The 20,077-nt window shown below is 31.1% G+C and overlaps 2 protein-coding genes and 1 long non-coding RNA gene across 3 annotated transcripts; 1 reads left to right on the forward strand and 2 right to left on the reverse strand.

The window, feature by feature from the left end:
* Positions 1-2,150, reverse strand: LOC106143542 (heat shock protein 68). The gene has a single exon (XM_013345662.2). The coding sequence runs from the start codon at positions 2,059-2,061 to the stop codon at positions 157-159; it is 1,905 nt and encodes a 634-aa protein (XP_013201116.2). The 5' UTR covers positions 2,062-2,150; the 3' UTR covers positions 1-156.
* A 2,250-nt stretch (positions 2,151-4,400) lies between these two features.
* On the forward strand, positions 4,401-6,292 carry LOC106143510 (uncharacterized). Its single transcript, XR_001228893.2, has 3 exons — positions 4,401-4,730; positions 5,557-5,669; positions 5,991-6,292. It is a non-coding gene; the product is annotated as an uncharacterized LOC106143510 (long non-coding RNA).
* A 10,737-nt stretch (positions 6,293-17,029) lies between these two features.
* On the reverse strand, positions 17,030-20,070 carry LOC132901954 (uncharacterized). The gene is made up of 2 exons (XM_060945320.1): positions 17,746-20,070; positions 17,030-17,648 (listed from the first exon to the last, which is right to left on the reverse strand). Exons 1-2 carry the CDS (start codon positions 18,782-18,784, stop codon positions 17,254-17,256), a joined length of 1,434 nt encoding a protein of 477 aa, XP_060801303.1. The 5' UTR covers positions 18,785-20,070; the 3' UTR covers positions 17,030-17,253.
* Between the last annotated feature and the right edge of the window lie 7 nt (positions 20,071-20,077).

Raw genomic sequence — 20,077 nt, forward strand, 5'->3', positions numbered from 1 at the left:
TATATTTTAACTATTTTATTCTTGCAGCAAGGTGATCATTTGTTGGTACACTTACAAAATACTAACTAAATAAATAACTATTTACAAAACATTTTAACTAGGAACTATCCAAGGTGGGACTAGAGATCATATTATTTGGTTCGCCTGTTCTTTGATTTAGTCAACTTCTTCTACTGTAGGCCCGGAATGTTGTTGTGACTGCTGTTGATAGTTGGCTCCGCCCGCTCCAGCGCCAGCTCCATGCATTTTACTCATCAATGGCATACACACCCTTTGAAGCTCCTTTAGCTTATGTTCATACTCTTCTTTGTCTGCCAGGGTGTTATTATCAATCCATTTGATGGCATCCTCACACTCGCGGCGAGCCGTCTCCTTGTCTTGTTCATTCAGCTTGTCTCCAGCATCGTCAAGGGCTTGTTTCACATTGAAGACATAAGACTCTAACTGATTGCGGGCTGCAACTCTATCTCGTTGTCTTTCATCTTCTTCCTTGTACTGCTCCGCTTCGGAAACCATCCTATCTATTTCAGCTTGTGATAAGCGGCCCTTATCGTTCTTGATTACTATATTCTTGCTTCGGCCTGTACTGTTTTCTTTTGCAGATACGTTGAGTATTCCATTGGCATCTAGATCAAATGTTACATCTATTTTGGGTACTCCACGAGGCGCTGGTGGTATACCTGTGAGGTCGAATCTACCCAGTAGGTTGTTATCCTTTGTCATGGCACGTTCTCCTTCGTAGACCTGGATAGTGACCGCAGGTTGGTTGTCCGAGTACGTAGTAAATGTCTGTGATTGTTTGCAGGGGATTTTCGCATTTCTTTCGACGATTTTAGTCATCACTCCTCCAGCAGTTTCTATGCCCAGTGATAGTGGTGCAACATCAACTAATAGAACGTCTTGAATCTTGCTGTGCTGTTCACCACTAAGTATGGCTGCTTGTACTGCTGCTCCATAAGCGACGGCTTCATCAGGATTTATAGATAGGTTCAACTTTTTGCCGGAGAAGAAGTTCTGAAGCATGCTCTGAATTTTCGGAATACGGGTTGAGCCACCTACTAATACAACGTCGTGGATAGAACTCTTGTCCAATTTTGCATCCTTTAGAGCTTTTTCTACAGGCTCTAATGTCCCACGGAATAGGTCCGCGTTGAGTTCTTCGAAGCGAGCGCGAGATACTCTAGTGTAGAAGTCAATACCCTCATGGAGTGCGTCTATTTCTATTGTCGCCTCTGTGCTTGAAGACAATGTGCGTTTAGCCCTTTCGGCAGCAGTGCGCAGTCTGCGGAGTGCACGCGGATTGGACTTCATGTCTTTTTTGTACTTGCGTTTGAATTCATCAGCCAGGTGGTTTACCAATCTGTTGTCGAAGTCTTCACCACCCAAATGAGTGTCTCCTGCAGTGGCTTTGACTTCAAACAGAGATCCTTCATCGATAGTTAGAATAGATACATCAAATGTTCCACCGCCCAGGTCGAATATTAAGACGTTGCGTTCTCCTTTCAAGTTCTTGTCCAAGCCGTATGCTAGTGCTGCTGCTGTGGGTTCGTTGATTATTCGCAGGACATTTAACCCAGCAATGGCTCCGGCATCTTTTGTGGCTTGTCGCTGTGAGTCATTAAAGTAGGCAGGAACAGTTATGACTGCGTCGCGTACAGTTGTTCCGAGGTAAGCTTCAGCAGTCTCTTTCATCTTTGTTAAGACCATGCTGCTGATTTCTTCTGGTGCAAATCTCTTTGTTTCACCTTTGAATTCTACTTGTATCTTTGGTTTCCCGCAATCATTAATAACTTTGAATGGCCAATGCTGCATATCCTGTTGAATTTTTGTGTCGTCATATTTTCGACCAATTAATCGTTTCGCGTCGAAAACTGTGTTGCTAGGATTGAGAGCAACTTGATTTTTGGCAGCATCTCCAATCAAACGTTCCGTATCAGTGAAAGCGACGTATGATGGTGTCGTCCGGTTTCCTTGATCGTTTGCGATGATTTCCACATTCCCATGTTGCCAAACTCCAACACACGAATACGTTGTTCCAAGATCAATTCCTATAGCTGGCATTTTTTTACTTTGTTTTGAATCACTTCAATAAAAACTCCTTCGAAAAGTTCGTTTGGTTTGGTGTTTCCACCGATTATTTCTTTGTCACTTGTTTTCAAATACTGAATGCCTTGGCGCGCTATCGGGCTGCTTTTATACCCCGAGTCCGCCAGCCAATAAGCTGTCAGAACAATCTCGAACGCACCAGATGGGCCAATCCACATCGTCAAGGGGTGGATCTTTCTAGAAATGCATTTATCGACGCCAATAAATGGCCTTGTTAGAAAGACAAGGACGTGTGTAGCTATATAGAAAGAGATGAAATTTAATGATGTTTCCATCTTGAAAAATGCCCCATAATTTGAGGAGACTGTTTAAGCTAAGATAATATTATTAATATTATTTTTTATAACATTAAATCATATTGTTTAAAAAAATCACACAAACAAATGTTCCAGTAATGTTATATTTAAGATATATTTTTTAACTTTGTTTTCATGTAATTTAACCATTATTTTAGTAAGTTGATAAATATAATTGTGTTTATGATATTTTATTCTATTTCAACTAAATTATATTTTAACAAAACATAAATTTTATTTTCATGCACTTAGATTGAAATTTTATTTAATTCATATTAAATGTAGAAACGAAATATGTTCCAGCACATTTCTTTTTCATAAACTAAATTACATACACAAACATATTCATATCTATATCCCTTGCGGGGTAGACAGAGCCAACAGTCTTGAAAAGACTGAAAGGTCACGTTGAGCTGTATGGTTTAATGGTGGAATGGAAAATTATTTTTTAATATTTCTTTTGTAGATCTTTTTATTATAAACATGTTATGCATTTACCCGCTGCTATATTAGTTATATTTATAAAATCTTCTCCAGACTTCCTTCTCCTTTTATAAAAAAGATTGGTTCAGAAGATAACGCGTGAAGTAGAACAAACAAACAAGCTTACTTTCGCATGTATAATATTATTTGGGATTGTCCTCTTGATCTTAAAAGATGTTGACTGATACTGATACAACATAAACGCATTTAAAATTATAATGGTCCGTTGAGAATTTATGATGTTACTATTGACATTTTAAAATTACATTAGCATAATTATGAAAGTAATAGCAGCAGTTACTAGATATGATCTAATTTAGTACAAAACACATTGTCCCTATTTCAACAGTTATCTATGAAGATAATAAATTACTGTAACGTGTTTTTATATTTTTTAGTTAACTTGGTGTAAAAGAAGTACGCACTTTGATTGGCAATAGAAAACTAATTTGTAAATAGAACTATGTAATTTTTCACTAAAGTTTTAGGGACTTCTTATTTTTAGTACGGAAACATTTTTCTGTAGACGTCTAGAATATTCCAATATTTAGTGATTAAAGACAGAGATATCTCTACATTTATCTCTTTCTGTGTTTATTATGCTGTCTGGAATATTCTAGAAATGGTAAGATCCAGTGCTTTTCAAACATTTTAAATGTTTGTGATTTATTTTAAGAAAGTAGTTGTTTATTGCAAAAAAAAAAAACAAAATCTTACAAATGTCAGTTAAGTATATTTATTGCAAAAAAAAAACAAAATCTTACAAATGTCAATAAAACAGGATTGATTAATTAAGATATTCACATTACATATGATAAAAGTATCGAGATAAATTACAAATGTGATAATTTTTTTTATAAGAGATAATTTAACAAATAATTAAAAAAAAATATTAGGAGTCGATCATAAAATAAAGTTTGTTTGCAGTATTTCTTAATAATAGAATAAAATTGATCAATGATTCCCAGTAGTCCCCTTTAACCTGTCCCCCAGGGTGACAACTAAGTGAAATTATATTAAAAATAGTAACCTTCTCAATTAATAATTCTAGCTTTTTTAAAGTGAAATACGCATCTGATTCTTTATTAGTTGGCCGAGTTTTTTATATTTGTAAATAGAACTAAGCTAAAATCTGAACTATATCCAAGGAAAAAGTTTACGGATGCAGAATTTATTAATTGCATCATTGATAAATTTTATTCTGTACTGTATATTGCTGTAGTTTTGTGTGTAATTTTTCCTAGTTTTCTTACAATGTGAAATTCGTTTTGGGAACCACTGGACAGCTGCGCGATGACGCTTCTGTTTGCAGCAGTGCTAAAGTGAGACAAATCAATGCTCAGTAGAGAGAGAGAGAGATACACTTAAAACTTAAAAAGTGTTTTCATTTTATATATCTTTGTCTTGCTCTATAACTGCAAATATTGTATTGTAGTGTATATATCTGACTCACTCATTGCCGCTATGGAATGTTCTAGAGCGATGACGACACGAAGGATATATAAGGGAAATACGGGGGGCCGCCCGTCATTCTAATTTCGTAGGTCTGATAGTCAGGTCGTTAATTGTATTTACTACATTTTATTAAGGAAGATTTTATATCCGTATAAAGCTGTGAAAACGTTGAAATAAAGTGCAAAAAGTTAAAATGTGTAGAAAAAATAAGTTAAAACACAAAGGCGGCAGTTTTAGAACACGGCTAAGGTATCAATTACGGCCAAGTTGAGGCAAACAAAATGGCGGCGTGTTCGCCGAGTTGGAAAGATTTCGCTAAATTCGTATAATCCAATACTGGTTAAGGAACATAATGTATAAAAGAAGGAAAATAGAGGATTATACATCGAGGTACGTAGTAAAATTTATTGTTATACAAGTATATTATTTAATAGAAATATAATTTATAGGAAAATTTTTGTGACGCAGGTAGTTCGACCTTGAGGATATTTCCTCAATTTGATCTTATTACATTATTCTACGTAGGTATTTGGTTGAAATCTCTTTAGTATATAAGATCTTAGTTTATCGTAAAATAAGTGCGAACGTGTTCGCCCTCGAATACCTACCTAGTTATTAGTAGCCGTTTATGAAATATACCTACAAGGGACCATTTACTCAAATTAGTTTTAAGTAATACATAGCCTATGTAGGCTAATTTTTAGTTATAATTTACTCTTACTACTCCTCTTAGATATTAATGGGTATCTAGATTAAATATAATAATTCGAGAGTTTTAACACACATGTGGGTTATTGAATACGATAGATATCCAAAGCAAATAGTCGCCATACTTATTAGGTAAATAAATTAGGTATGTTGCCTAGGCGTTCACATTTAATTTTTCGTGATATTTATTACCAATAGGTTTCATTTTAGTAAGAGCACGTACCTACGTGGTAAGATGAACTTTCAGCGAATGGTTCAAACATTAATTTAGGCAGGCAGTTATACGTTTCATCTATTCGATGGACCAACCTAGAAATGTCAAAAAAAGCCCTAGTACATGATAATTGTAGAGCTATAGGTACTTAATATCTCTCGAAATGTTATATTTGTTCAATTTAACCCTGTTAGTATAAACCATAATTACAGAAATTTATTTAATACCCACCTAACATAACATTCCCATTTCAAATGTGTTTTTTATCATAATTTTACTGTGCTAATTTTTCAGGAAAGAGTACCTACCAATGGTTTTACTTATACCTACTCGTTTTTAATTCGTGACGGCCTCGACAACTTCAAATCTTTTCTTCGGACATCATTCTATTATCGTGTTCATTCTTGGTAGGTAACCCAAGATTTCTAACGGTATAGTTCAGTTAACTATTACATATTTTATAATTTTAATTATTAAAAATAAAAATCACTTAAATATTTATTTAGGTATAATTTAATAACTGCTCAAAAAGATCGAGTAAATACCTATATAAAAAATATTTACTAATATTTTGATAAATAAACATCATGTAACTAAACGCGCAATAGACGCTAATACGCACACACGCATTGTGTGTGTTATAAATAACATACACTAGGCCATTTAAGAATTCATTAAGGAAAATTTGAACATCGAAGTACGTGATTGCATTGATATTTGATTTTCAGATCATTTATTTTAACGTTGGTGTTGAGGGTCCAAGCAGGTTCCAGAAATCGTTCGCCAAAGTAGATTCGAGTTAAACAAAGTATAAGTTTTCGTCATCAGTAAAAATAATTGTGAAAAATATTAAACATTAGTTTTTGAAGGTAAAGTAATTTTCTTATATTAATAATAAAAAATAACTATAAAATGTTAAACAGTTTTTGATAATTCTAATCCACTCAATTTGTATTTTGATATTACCTACCTATTAGGTATTTGTAAAAAATGACAATACATATTACAAATCTTAAATTGCCGTCTTAAAGTTATTATTTTCTTAAATCCCTAGAACCTTTTCAGATGAGTAATTTAGATTGCATCATATTTTCAAATGTCGTGAAATAATGGCGAAACGCGAATGATTTCATCAACGTAGTTAACTAGTTGCATTGTTGTTGATTTAAAAATTTAATCTTTGATCGGAGAAAACATTGCCAACAAGCACATGAATCCTTCGACGTCATTTATTTGTTTAAGTTTTCTACAATGCCAGTATGTTCTGTACCAAATTCGAAAACTCTTCCCGGAAATATAATTTTCACCTAGAAGGAAATATATGTATCTACCTAAATGCAGATCAATCATTACACGAATCTCCTATGGATCCAAGCAATTTCGAAGTTGCTTCAGTAGAAGTGCTGTTTACTGCTGACCTATTTTTGGAAATGACAGAATTAAAAAAAATGGTTTTCCTTCATTTCTTCTACACAAATGGATTACAATATTCTTCATAGACCTTTAACATACATATAATAAATTAAAAAAAAAATCTAGAGCCCAAGTCCCGTAATTTGCAATTATCACGAAGCTAATTGGAAAATTTGAAAATGACAATAAGAATAATTAGAATAACGTTTACTTTTTTATGCTCTTTAAGATGAATGGTTAAGTTAACAAAAGTTTATTACGTGATTTGGTGCTCTAATATTTAGTAAGAAAATCTAAAAGGTACCTATATGCAGCACGGTTAGCAGTGAAGCAGCACTATTAGGACGTTTTGGCAGTTTCGAGAGGCGCGGAATATTTGACTTTGGAAAAAAAAAACAGGTAAAAATATTTTAGGATTAATAAGATAATTAAAACCACGGATTATTGCTTATGTAGGTATATACTTAGGTAATTGTGCTACCTTTGATATCTGAAACAAATAAGTACATACGGTTCGAAACTTCACTATAGGTATAACGTAAAGTACCCAATGTCCGACAGACCACCAATGATCGACACATAAAAAGTAAAATAAAAAAAAGAAATACCTGGTTGACTGGAAGAAATCCCTCACAGGGATAAGTCCGCCCTTGTACGTCGTTATTTTTAATGTTTTTTATGTATTACTTATAAAGAATTTACAAACAAACAAACAAAAGGATATACTAATGTTGTGTATTTGAACGTAAACGAAGCATAGGTTTAGACAAGGTTCATCCAGCTCTCATTGCAAGTGTCACTTTTTACATTCGGTTATTTTGATAAAAATGGTGGAGCTTTAAATATCGACCGGCAGAAGTTTTTAACGGAAAGCCAGTTTTATTAGCGAAATCACTAAGGAAGTGAGTTAGGTTTATTGCTCATAACTTTTTTCGGTTTAAAGCTACCATTCTAAATTTTTAGGCTGGGTGCACGATTAATGGACCGTTAAATATTTGGTGTCCATAAATAGAACATGTCTATTACTAGATCTCGATTATTGGAACATGTCGAAAACCGGTTGTCGGTAAATGGATTTCTGCAGTTGAATATTAGGCCAAAAATACCATTAATATATATTTGTATATCTTGTAAATTTTTATATCACATTCATTTCTACTTTAATATATCATGCAAAATACCCTAAAATTTTACTCAAAACTTCAAAATATGATAAAATAATAAAAATAATACAAATATTGTAAAAATACTAGAGTTCGTGCGTTAAAGTGTCGATGATTGGGGGTTTTACCGTAATTAAGAAACACGTTCATACATAATTGTTATAAGATTCCGATGGACGACTTGTAAACTTATTTTTTTAATACGTACTATGTAGTTGTTATAGAGGCCTTACCAATAGCATAATTTGAGGCAGTACATACCTACACATCTGTGTAAACAATTTTCGTTTTAAACTGAAGTACCTATAATAGGTATGTACTTAATTGAAGAGTTGTTACATATTTGAAAGGCTCTACTATTATATCTCCTTATAGTAAGACGAGTGTATAAGCGATAATATTTTGGTAAAATAGTATTTATATCAGAACAAAATTTACTTCCATAAGCTAGGTAGGTGGGTATCTAAAAGAAAGTTGTCTTCATGTTCACTAGATTGAAAAATTGGTTTAAGTTGTATACGAAAATTCTGTTAAATCGAGTTGAAAAATCGGTTACATAATAAACTCGTTAAAGATATACCTATGTATTATAGATTACCTATACTGTTACTATTTATGGAAAACACAATAATATAAGTGAAACACCAGAAATACACTGCATATAAAAGTTATTATACGTACAAATTTAAGAGCACTACAGGTATAACGTAGGTACTTACGTATTCATAGGTAGGCAAGTACTTACAGTCAGTATTATACCTAGTAGCAAATTTAAATTTTCATTAATATTACATGCCTTTTACATATTTGCATCTCGTATGACATAGAAGCATTTAGCAAAAGCGTTTTTACTGCGTGGTTTCTTGCGATTTCTACTAAAAGATTATTAGATTTAAAGACTACTATTCTTATTAAACGTACCTATATGTTAAACAAAACAAGACCAATACTGGACTGAGTTTCTTTCGGCGTTTCTTCTCAGCAGTGGTCTTTCCGAAACGCTGGTAAATAAAAATAAACAATCGCATAAAAAAGAAAAACTAAAAACCGGTAATAAAATATAAAAAAAAAATCGAATTAAAATATTGCAAATTGAAAATAGTTTTACAGCATCCAGATATGTTATACGTTTAATTTAATATTTTGACTGGTAAAGGAAAAATCGTTAATATCCTGAGCGGAAGCGGAGGCCCGTTGAATAAAATCTTATAAGTTCGTCATATAGTTTAAAGGCATTAAAATATATTTAAACAAATTATTTTTTTATTTTGTTTTTAAAACAGACCAATACTGTTGAGTTTCTTTCGGCGTTTCTTCTCAACAGTGGTCTTTCCGAAACGCTGGTAGAAGTATTAATAACAACAGTTTGCAATGACAAAATATAAAATTAATAAATTAAAATTAAACTTTAAACAAACATACATTATAAATATAACAAATAAGAAGAATTTTACTTGGTATTTTGGAAAATAACAGTCGAGTGAAAAGTAAAAATACTTATAAAGTAGAAAAATAATTGAATGAAATACCAACAACAGTGTTACTGCAATTGATGTAAGACGAACAAGGAGAAAAGAAAAACGAAAGAAAAAGAAAGTGTTACTAGTAGCCTTTGACTTCGGAGTACATACATACAGTACATAAAATCACGTCTATTGTGTTGCGGATTATTTTTATTTATTATTAATATGTATTGATAAAAAAAATTCATTCGGCTATTACTAGCAAAAAGACAACCTACATAATTAAGTGCCAATATAGTTTTAGAAACAATTTGCGAAGAATAACAACGCATTTTCTAGAAAAAAATATTTATTTTAAAAACAAGAATCGTATCGGAATCAAAAGTTTACTAGCCATAAGTATGCGTATCGGAAAGTTGTAAGGTTAACTTATCGTAAAATCAATAAGAATAATAAGAATAAAAAATGATAATTTAATACAATAATATATAAGGTTGATAATCGAATAAGCTTTATTCTAGTAAGGTTAAAAAAACAAGAGTTTGAAGTATAGGTAAGCTTATTCCAGCAAGGTCAAGAAGCATAAGTTTACAAGTGTCGGAAAGCTTATTCTAGTAAGGTCGAGGAACAAAAGCTTAAAGTGTAAAATATTTAAAGAGTAAGGTTGATTGCAAGTAAAAGCTAAATGTTTAGAATATGAGAAAACCTATTCTAAGTTGAAAAACAAGAGTTTAAAATACCGTAAAAACTAAACAGGTTGATAAACAAAAGTTTAAAGTAATGGGAAGCTAATTGTAGTAAGATTGAGAAAACAAGAGTGCTTATTCTAGTAAGGTTTAGTAAAGCTTTTAAAAGGTTCACTAGGAGTCAGAGAAACTCATATTTAATGAATGTTTCAAATACCGGTAATTTAAGCTTATTCAATTAAGATTGAGTACAAGTTTTATAATCAAGTATTGAAAGAATCGTGAAGCCTTATCGATTAATGTTAATTACAAAATAAATAAACGAGAAACAAGTTTAGGAACAAATGTTCTGGAAAGGTAGAAAAACATAAGTCTGAAAAAGCTTATTGAAGAGTTAAAAATATTGGAAAGATTATTTAAGTAAGGTTGAGAAACAAGAGTTTAAAATATGAGAAAGCTTATTGAAGAGTTATTGGAAAGCTTATACAAGTAAGGTTGAGAAAAGAAAGTAAAAAATTTTGAAAGACTTATTCAAAATTCAAAATTCAAAATTTTTTATTCATTATTATAGGATATTATTATATCGCTTAATAATTGTCGTATGGTTTAACAACTTGGTTGACGTCAAATATATTACTTAAAAACTAAGTTTACTGCCGCTTCCAAGGCGTCAGTGCAGAAGAAGCGGTAACAAACTGCACTGCAGCATTTTCTTTAACAACGTCAACTTCACAATATTAAATTATACTTAGAATATAATGTGGACGGGAGAATACATTGTTCACGGGAGATTTATATATTTATGAGATTTAATATTGAAAAAAGAAAAATATATATATATATTATATATATATATTTTATGGATTGCCAATTTTAAAAAGATTTATGTACAGAGTGTACTGAAATTTTGATTTAAGTTCAAATTAAACTACAATTAATTACGAGGTTCCTGTGCCAAGCTCGAGCCAGATGTTTTTATCATTAAGGTAATCATCAGTCCTATAATAAGCCTTCTCACAAAGTACTTTCTTTACATACTCTTTGAATTTTCGGTAGGGCATATCAAGAACAGACTCCGGCAACCTATTATAAAATCGTATACAGTTCCCCATAAATGATTTACTGACTTTGCTAAGCCTATGAAACGGTATGACTAATTTATGTTTATTACGTAAATTTCTATCAGTTGTGGCACTAACTTTTTGAAAAAAAGAGGTATTTTTCCTAACATACATTATAAGATCAAAAATGTACTGGGACGCTACTGTAGGTATGTTTATTTTCTTAAAGAGTTGTCTTAATGAGTCTCTTGGTCCTAAGCCGTAAATTGCGCGAACGGCCCTTTTCTGAATTATAAAAATAGTTTGTATATCAGCCGCGCTACCCCATAAAAGTAAACCATAAGATAACAAGCTATGAAAATAGCTGAAATAAACAAGCCTAGCTGTAGCTACATCTGTCAATTGTCGGATCCTCCTAACAGCATAAGCGGCAGAGCTAAGTCTATTGGATAGTTTAGAAATATGAGCACCCCACTGTAGCTTTGCATCAATTATAATTCCTAAAAACTTTGTATTTTCAACAAATTCTAATTTCTGGCCTTCCAGTATTATGTCAGTATTGGCCTGCCTTACGTTTGGAAGGGTAAATTTAATGCATTGGGTCTTATTAGCATTTAAAAGAAGATTGTTGGTTGAGAACCAGATAGATATGGCCGACAGTATATTATTAACCGAACTTACATTTTCGCTATGGCGATCTAATTTAAATATTAAAGAAGTGTCATCGGCAAACAGCACTATACCCGCCTGTTTTTCCACCATAAAAGGCAGGTCATTGACATATACCAAGAAGAGGAATGGTCCTAAAATTGAGCCCTGAGGAACACCCATTGAGACGCTTGATCCGCTTGACTTTACTCCATTAATATCTACAGTTTGAAGCCTATCAGTCAAATAGGATGCCATTAGTTTAGTTGATTTGTGGTCAAACCCATATTGACGAAGTTTACGCAAAAGTGTCTGATGATCTACGCAATCAAATGCTTTAGAGAGATCGCAAAAGACTCCAACTGAATCCTGTGAACTCTCCCACGCGTCATAGATTTGAGTAACAAGTGCTACTCCCGCATCAGTGGTGGACTTCCCGGCAGTGAACCCATATTGTTGGGAATGGAAAATGTTATTGATTTTAAAATATTGTTGCATTTGATTAAGCATCATCTTCTCAAACACCTTGCTCAAAACTGGCAATATAGAAATAGGTCTATAATTGCCAAGGACTGTTTTCTCCCCTTTTTTGAATAGAGGTATTAATTTGCTACATTTCATTAAATTTGGAAAAATACCCTCATCAATACATTCATTAAATATAAAAGCTAGATCAGATGCAATAATATCTATGATTTGACTTATGATACTAACAGACATACCCCAATGGTCTTCAGACTTTTTCAAATTAAGTTGTTTGAACGCCTTTAATATAATATCAGAGTTAACATATTTAAATTTAAAGACAGATTTGATGGGAGTTGTGTTATTATTAAGTAGGGTTTCAGCGCGCAATGGACAAGAGTCAACGTCAGAAGTTAGCTCCACAGGGATTTTTGCAAAGAAATTATCAAAAGCATTTACTATGTCCTGAGTTTTAGAAATACTTTTGTTACCGGATGATATTTGTTTAATACTGTCTCTATCTTTGATTTTGCCAGATTCTTTATTAATAATGTTCCATGTTTCTTTAATTTTATTTGGTGCGTTGTTTATTTTACTACTTATGTGAAAAGACTTGGCTTGCCTGCAAACTTTTTTAAATAATTTTGAATAATTTTTGACATATTCTACAAAACTGGGGTCAAAATTGTATTGTTTCTGGGCATATAAGTCATATAACTTATTCCTACTCTTGTGAATACCTAATGTAGCCCATTCACTGAACTGTAATCTATTACGAATATTGACTTGTTTCTGCTTGAACCTTTTTGAGTATTCAGCAGAAATCATATTAAATAAATTGTTATAATGTTCATTAGGATTATTTCCAGAATATGTTAAAGTATTTAATTGATTTGCAATGTTTATTTTAAATTTTCTTATGTTTTTGGAAGAAAGAGGTCTACACATAATTTTATCATTATTTAAATTGTTTAAGGACTCTTTCTCAAAGGTAACATATTGACCGGTGTGATCCGAGGGCAATTTGTGAATAATTGATTTCCGTATAAAAAGATTATTGCAAAAAAAATTATCCAGACACTTGGCAGATGTAGATGTTATTCGGGTTGGTTCGAAAAAAACATACTCTAAATTATAAGATTTAAACAAATTAATAAATTGTATACTAACAGTTGATTTAACTAAAATGTCAATGTTAAAATCACCACAAATAATTAATTTTTTGTTACATTTTGAGGTAACATGTAACACTTGATCCATTATTTTTAAAAATTGTTTAAATTCACTGTTTGGGGGACTGTACACACAAACAATTATATGATGATCTAGCTCGGCACAGGTCACTTCGGCACACCGCTCAACCGAAAGTCTGGTTATGTCTGTTCGCTCTTTACAGCGAAGACCGCATTTGATAAATATTATAGACCCACCTCTAATTGCAGACTTTCTGTTTAAGCAGCTCACAATATTATAATTGTTTAGGCTGAACATCATCTCCCCCTCCATGAGCCAATGCTCAGTCAAACATAAAATGTCCACATTTAATTCTTCTAAAACTAGTTGTACTTCTAATTCTTTGCCGGGAAGACCTTGTATATTTTGATGGATAATTCTTAACCCTCGAGGGTTTCCCGTTGTATGAGTATTGTTGTTAGGTGGAGAAACAAAGAGTTAAAAGTATTGGAAAGCTATAAAAGTAAAGTTAAATAAAAAGATGTATAAAGTATAAGAAAGCTTATTGTTGTTAGGTTGTGGAACGAGTTAGAAGTATTGGAATTCTTATTATAGTATAAACTACAAAAATACTAGTGATGTCAAGAAACGAGAGCTTAAAGTATCTGAAGTCGCATTGTGGTATAAAATTTTAATATTAAGTAACAGGAGCTATAAGTATCGGAATACTTATTATAGTATAACGACTCAAGCAGTAGTAAGGTTAAGAAACAAAAGTATAGTATCGGAATTCTTAATATTAGTATGAACAAGTAAAATAAGGTTGAGAAACAGAGTTAAAATTTCGGAAAGCTTATTCTAGTAAGGTTGAAAAACAAGAGTTAGCTTAAAATATTGGGAAACATTACCTATCAAAGATGATAACAAAATAAAGAAACTAGTAACAATTGTATTGAAGTAAAGAAAATATTATTTAAATTAATAAGTTGAGAAACAAGTGTTCAAAGTATCGGAAAGCTTATTCAAGTAAGTGAAGAAACAAGATTTTAAATTATAGGAATCTTATTTAAGTAAGTTTAAGGTACGAGAAAGCTTATTGAAGAGTTATAATTATTAAAAAACTTATTTCAAAAAGGTTGAAAAAAAAGTGTAAAAAGTAAAAGAAAGCTAATTGTTGTTGGGCTGAGAAACAAGAGTTAAAAGTATTGGAATTCTTATGACAGCACTAGCGACTAAAATTTAGTAATGTCAAGAAACAAGAGGTTTAAGTATCTTTTTATAGTACTAAGTTCAAATTATAGTATAAACGACTATAATACTAGTAAGGATAAGGAACAAGATTATAAAGATCGGAATACTTATTATAGTATGAACGACTGAAACAGTAGTAAGGTTAAGAAACATAAAGTATCGGAATACTTATTATAGTATGAACGACTGAAACAGTAGTAAGGTTAAGAAACATAAAGTATCGAAATACTTATTATAGTATGAACGACTGAAACAGTAGTAATGTTAAGAAACATAAAGTATCGGATTACTTATTATAGTATGAACGACTGAAACAGTAGTAAGGTTAAGAAACATAAAGTATCGGAATACTTATTATAGTATGAACGACTGAAACAGTAGTAGGCAAGGTTAAGAAACATAAAGTATCGGAATACTTATTAAAGTATGAACGACTGAAACAGTAGTAAGGTTAAGAAACATAAAGTTTCGGAATACTTATTATAGTATGAACGACTGAAACAGTAGTAAGGTTAAGAAACATAAAGTATCGGAATAATTATTATAGTATGAACGACTGAAACAGTAGTAAGGTTAAGAAACATAAAGTATCGGAATACTTATTATAGTATGTACGACTGAAACAGTAGTAAGGTTAAGAAACATAAAGTATCGGAATTTTTATTATAGTATGAACAACTGATATACTAGAAAGGTTTAGAAACAAGAATTAAAAGTTTCGTAAAGCTTATTGTTGTTAAGGTGAGAAACGAGTTAATTTAAAAATTATCATGAAGCATTACCTATCAAAGATGACTACAAAATAAAGAAACAAGTAACAATGGTTTTTTAAGTAAAAAAAAAAATACTTTTGTATAGTTAAGAAACAAGTGTTCAAAGTATCGTAAGCTTATTCAAGTAGGTTAAGAAACAAGATTTAAAAGTATAGGAAATCTTATTTAAATAAATTTGAGAAACAACAGTTTAAGGTATGACAAAGCTTATTGAAGAGTTAAAAGCATTGAAAAATTATACCAAAAAGGTTGAGAAAAAAGAGTAAAAAGTAAAGGAAATCTTATTATTGTTAGGTTGAGAAACGAGTTAAAAGTATTGGAAGGCTCATTTAAGTAATGTTGAGAAATAAGAGTTTAAAGTATAAGAGTATAGTACTTAGTTAAAATATTGGAAAGCTAATTCAAGTAAGGTTGACGAACAAGAGTAAAGTAACGGAATTAATATTAAAGTATCAACGACTAAAATACTAGGAAGGTTTAGCAATAAGAGTTCGAAGCATCGAAAATCTTATTTTAATGAGATATTGTAAACAAGAGTGCTTTTTCAGAAAAAAAGCTTGATGTATCAGAATTCTTACTATAGTATAAACGACTAAAGTACTAGTAACGTTTAAAATAAGAGCTTAAACTATCGGGATTCTTATAATAGTATGTAACTATAAAAATTCTATTAAGGCATAGAAAATAAAAGTAGGGGAATTTTTAATATAGTATCAACGACTAAAACACTAGCTAGGTTAAGAAACAAAGAGTTCATAGTATCGGAACGCTTATTCTACCGATACTAAGGTTGAGAAACAAGAGTTTAAAGTATTAAAAAGCTTATTTCAGAAGGGATGAGAAAAAAGAGTAAAAAGATAATGTTTTAGGAAACCTTATTTTTGTTAGGTTAAGAAACAAGTGTTAAAAGCATTGGAAGGCTTATTCTATTAGAGTTGAGAAACAAGAGTTTAAAGTATAGGTAATATTAATTTGAATTTATAATAATATTTGAATTTATGTTATATCAACGATTAAATACTAGTAAGATTTAACGACTAGAGTTAAAAGTATAGAAAAGCTTATTCTAATGAGAGAGTGCTTATTCCAGTTAGGTTGAGAAACAAGAGTTAAAAGTATTGGAGGGCTTATTCTAGTAGGGTTGAGAAACAAGAGTGTAAAGTATAGGAAAGTTACTTGTTCTTAGGTTGCTAAACGAGTTAAATGTATTGGAAGGCTTATTCAAGTAAGGTTGACAAACAAGAGTAAAGTATCGGAATTTATATTATAATATCAAAGACAAAAATACTAGTAGGGTTTAGGGTCAAGAGTTTATAGTATCGAAAAGCTTATTCTAATTAGACAGAGAAAACAAGAGCTTAAAGTATCGTTATTCTTTCTCGTTTCTTCTTTCTTATCGGTAACCTATCACAAACTAGATTTGTTTTTCTTCGATTTTTATTTGTTCGAAAACGGTACAACGAAGTTTTAAATGCCAAATGGGTTCTTTACCATATTTTCTGTTTATATAAATCCAATAAATATATTTTTCGTCTTCAAAAAAAAACTATCTACCGAAAATCAAAGTATGTAATTTTTATTTGAAAATTTATTTGGTAACAAGAATTTTATTTTCTAGAAGTATTAATGATAGAAATAACTTCTTCCAAATTATTATTCACACAGATTTTCAATAACTTCTATTTTATTAACAGTAATTTCGTACATGCAGGATTAATATATTATAATAAATGACACTTATTTAAGTAACAATAATATAAGTAACAATAACTTTATTTTCTAGAAGTGTTAACAATAGAGGTAACTTCTTCTAAATTATTATTTATACAGATTTTAAATAACTTCAATTTAATTAACAGTAATTGTGTAAATGCAGAATTAATATATAACAATATTCAAATTATTTTTGAAATTTCTTTCAAGTATTTTATTTCATTAAGATTTTCTTTAATTTCTATTATTTTTTTCAATTTTTCATCTTTAATGATATACTTTCTTCTTTTTTTTTCAGGCGGTGATCCGCATAACATCTTTTCTATCTCTGATTCCTTTATTATTGTCTCTTTTATAAGTTCTTTTATAAGGTGATAAAATCCGGGAGATTTTTTATCTATTATTTGGTTAATGTGATGATGCCAAGCTTCCGCTGAATTTTGAGTTCGTGGCAATTTTAATGTATTTATCAACTCGCAGCTCCAAAATTCCGGAATATATCTTGCGGGGGCACTGCAAGTGCCACTAACATAATTTTCTTCAAACCAATGGGCTAAAGAAATAATATCATCGTCGTCTGAAAAAAAAAAACAATAGTAAAAATTAAAACTTGCCATGTTATATGTATAGCAAAGTATAAAAATGAGACGTAAAAAATGTAGTTATATATTTACCTTTATAACTGACGAGTAATTTATTAAAATATATAGGAATCTCGTTCGGAGGCAAAAAACTCAGTGCCAAAAGACATTTTACATCTGTTTTAAACTTTATATCACTTGCATATCTTTGTGTTAAACCCCTTTGTTGAACTTGCCGATATAATATTTGCCCGAGATGAAAGTGGCAGCCATGTAGTATCACATTCTCAAAATTAGATTTTAAACTTTGGATTGCCGCCTTTTCGAAGTCCAAAATACATATTTTTGGATGAAATTCTAAATCATTTTCCACTCCGTATTCTTGTAATAATTCAAATATCATGTCGTATGTTTTCTTATCTTTGTTTGTGCATAAACAATACAGTAAAGGGAACGTTTTTGTTTTATTTCCTGTTACTGATAAATTACCATGTATGGTGTATAATTGTTGAAATATGTGTGGCACAATCTTAAATGTACCATCAAGGACCCAAAAATCTGCTTGTTGCAATAATTGCATCATGTTTTTCGTTGACAGTAACAAAATTCGCTTATTATTATTGTAAATCCGATCTTTGATGACAAAACATTGACCATTTATTTGCATTTCACTTTCATCTATTTCAAATAAAATATCAGTGGGCTCTTTCTTTTTTGGGACCTTTGATCTAGCTCTATACATCACCTGCTTAAGAGCTGATTGACTAGGTAAATGATCTAGAAATTCTGGAGTGCAATCACTTTGATTATTTTGCAAAATTTGGCATACCTTTAATCCGGTTCTTGCATCCTCTTTCAATTTTTGCCTAAAATCCGAGATTTCTTTATCAAGTGGATTTGGCTCATGATTGTGCTTATTACTGCATTTTAAAACATTATGTATCATATCATTTGCACTATTTACTTCTGTAACTAATGTTGCACAACATTTATAAATGTAGTGTTTTCGTGAATCACAGCACCAGTAAAATTTAGTATTGTTCACTTTGTTTTTATAATAACTGAATCCTTCATAATGTAATTTTAATCCACCTCTATTGGATTTATACACTTTTGCTAAATTATCAGACATTTTAATAATAATGATAAACAACAATATGTGTATGAGATGTTTAGACAGACAATGATGTTTATTATCTAACTACCGTAAAAATAATTAATAATATTAATTTTACAGCAACACAACAAAAAATGTTTTTGCTCCATTTATTTTACCAGGCTAAATGTTTTACTTTAGAAGATTAACACTATGTATTTAAACATTACGTTTTTGGATTACTCTATATCACATTTGAATCTTGTGACAGAGCGCTATAGGTAGGTTTAGGTTGCGGCGGGGTGGCCCTTGGGCCTTGGGGGTAACCTATCACAAACTAGATTTGATTTTCAATAACTTCTATTTTATTAGGACCCTAAAGGCCGAAGTAAAGTGAACCTGTAGAGTTATAAAAATAATAAGTGTTAGCGAAAAACAGCGCCGTAATTTTTTGAATGATTCATTAAATATAATATAAATATATATGTCACAGTCAAAACTCTTAACCAGTCAAAAGTACTATTGACTAGCACTTAACCAGTCAAAAGTACTATTGACTAGCAAAATCAGTTAAAAGTACTTTTGACCGTTGCTGCATGAAGCAGGTACGCGCTCTTACTAACAAATAAGTAGTCGTATTCTTTTCGGACATTGTTCTCAGACGCGACATGCATGTGATAGGTTCGAAGGGTGATCGCGAGCGCAGCGAGCGATCACCCTTCGAGTGTTAGGTATTTTTTTTGTAAACCACCCAAAAAGCTTTTTTGTTGCTAGTCAAAAGTACTTTTGACTGGTTAAGAGTTTTGACTGCAACATATACATGGATAAATCACACAGATTGAGCCAAACCCAAAGTAAGTTCAAAACTTGTGTTATGGGATACTAACTCAACGATACTATATTTTATAACAAATACTTAAATAAATAAACACCCAAGACCCGGATCAATCAGAAAAAGTTCATTTACACACAAATAGAACATAACTACAAAGTATATACTCTGTATATATAAACATTTTGGATTTCAAAATTATGATTGAACTTATTTGGTATTTGTCATGTTGTATTTTAATAATAGCGAAAATAATTTTTAGTTTAAATAATTATTTTCTTTATGAAACGTACAGAAATAGTATCATCGGTTTAACGTTAGGTTGCAATGCAAAGCATATACATTTAAAAATATAACCACCGAAAATCGGAATTTCAACCAGATGGAAATAAGATATTTCGGTCAAATGAAAATATTGAAAATAAAAAAAATTACGAAACGTTTTTGGTATTTTCAAATTCGTAACTAAAGAATTCTAGTTTGTGATAGGTAACCTT

Source organism: Amyelois transitella, chromosome 7 (genome assembly GCF_032362555.1).
Source record: "Amyelois transitella isolate CPQ chromosome 7, ilAmyTran1.1, whole genome shotgun sequence".
NCBI lineage: Eukaryota > Metazoa > Arthropoda > Insecta > Lepidoptera > Pyralidae > Amyelois > Amyelois transitella.

Coding starts and splice junctions, on each gene's coding strand:
- LOC106143542 (XM_013345662.2), bottom strand. CDS start 2,061: ATGCCAGCTATAGGAATTGATCTTGGAACAACGTATTCGTGTGTTGGA.
- LOC132901954 (XM_060945320.1), bottom strand. CDS start 18,784: ATGTCTGATAATTTAGCAAAAGTGTATAAATCCAATAGAGGTGGATTA. Junction 17,649..17,745: donor ATTACTCGTCAGTTATAAAG/GTAAATATATAA, acceptor TTTTTTTTTCAG/ACGACGATGATATTATTTCT.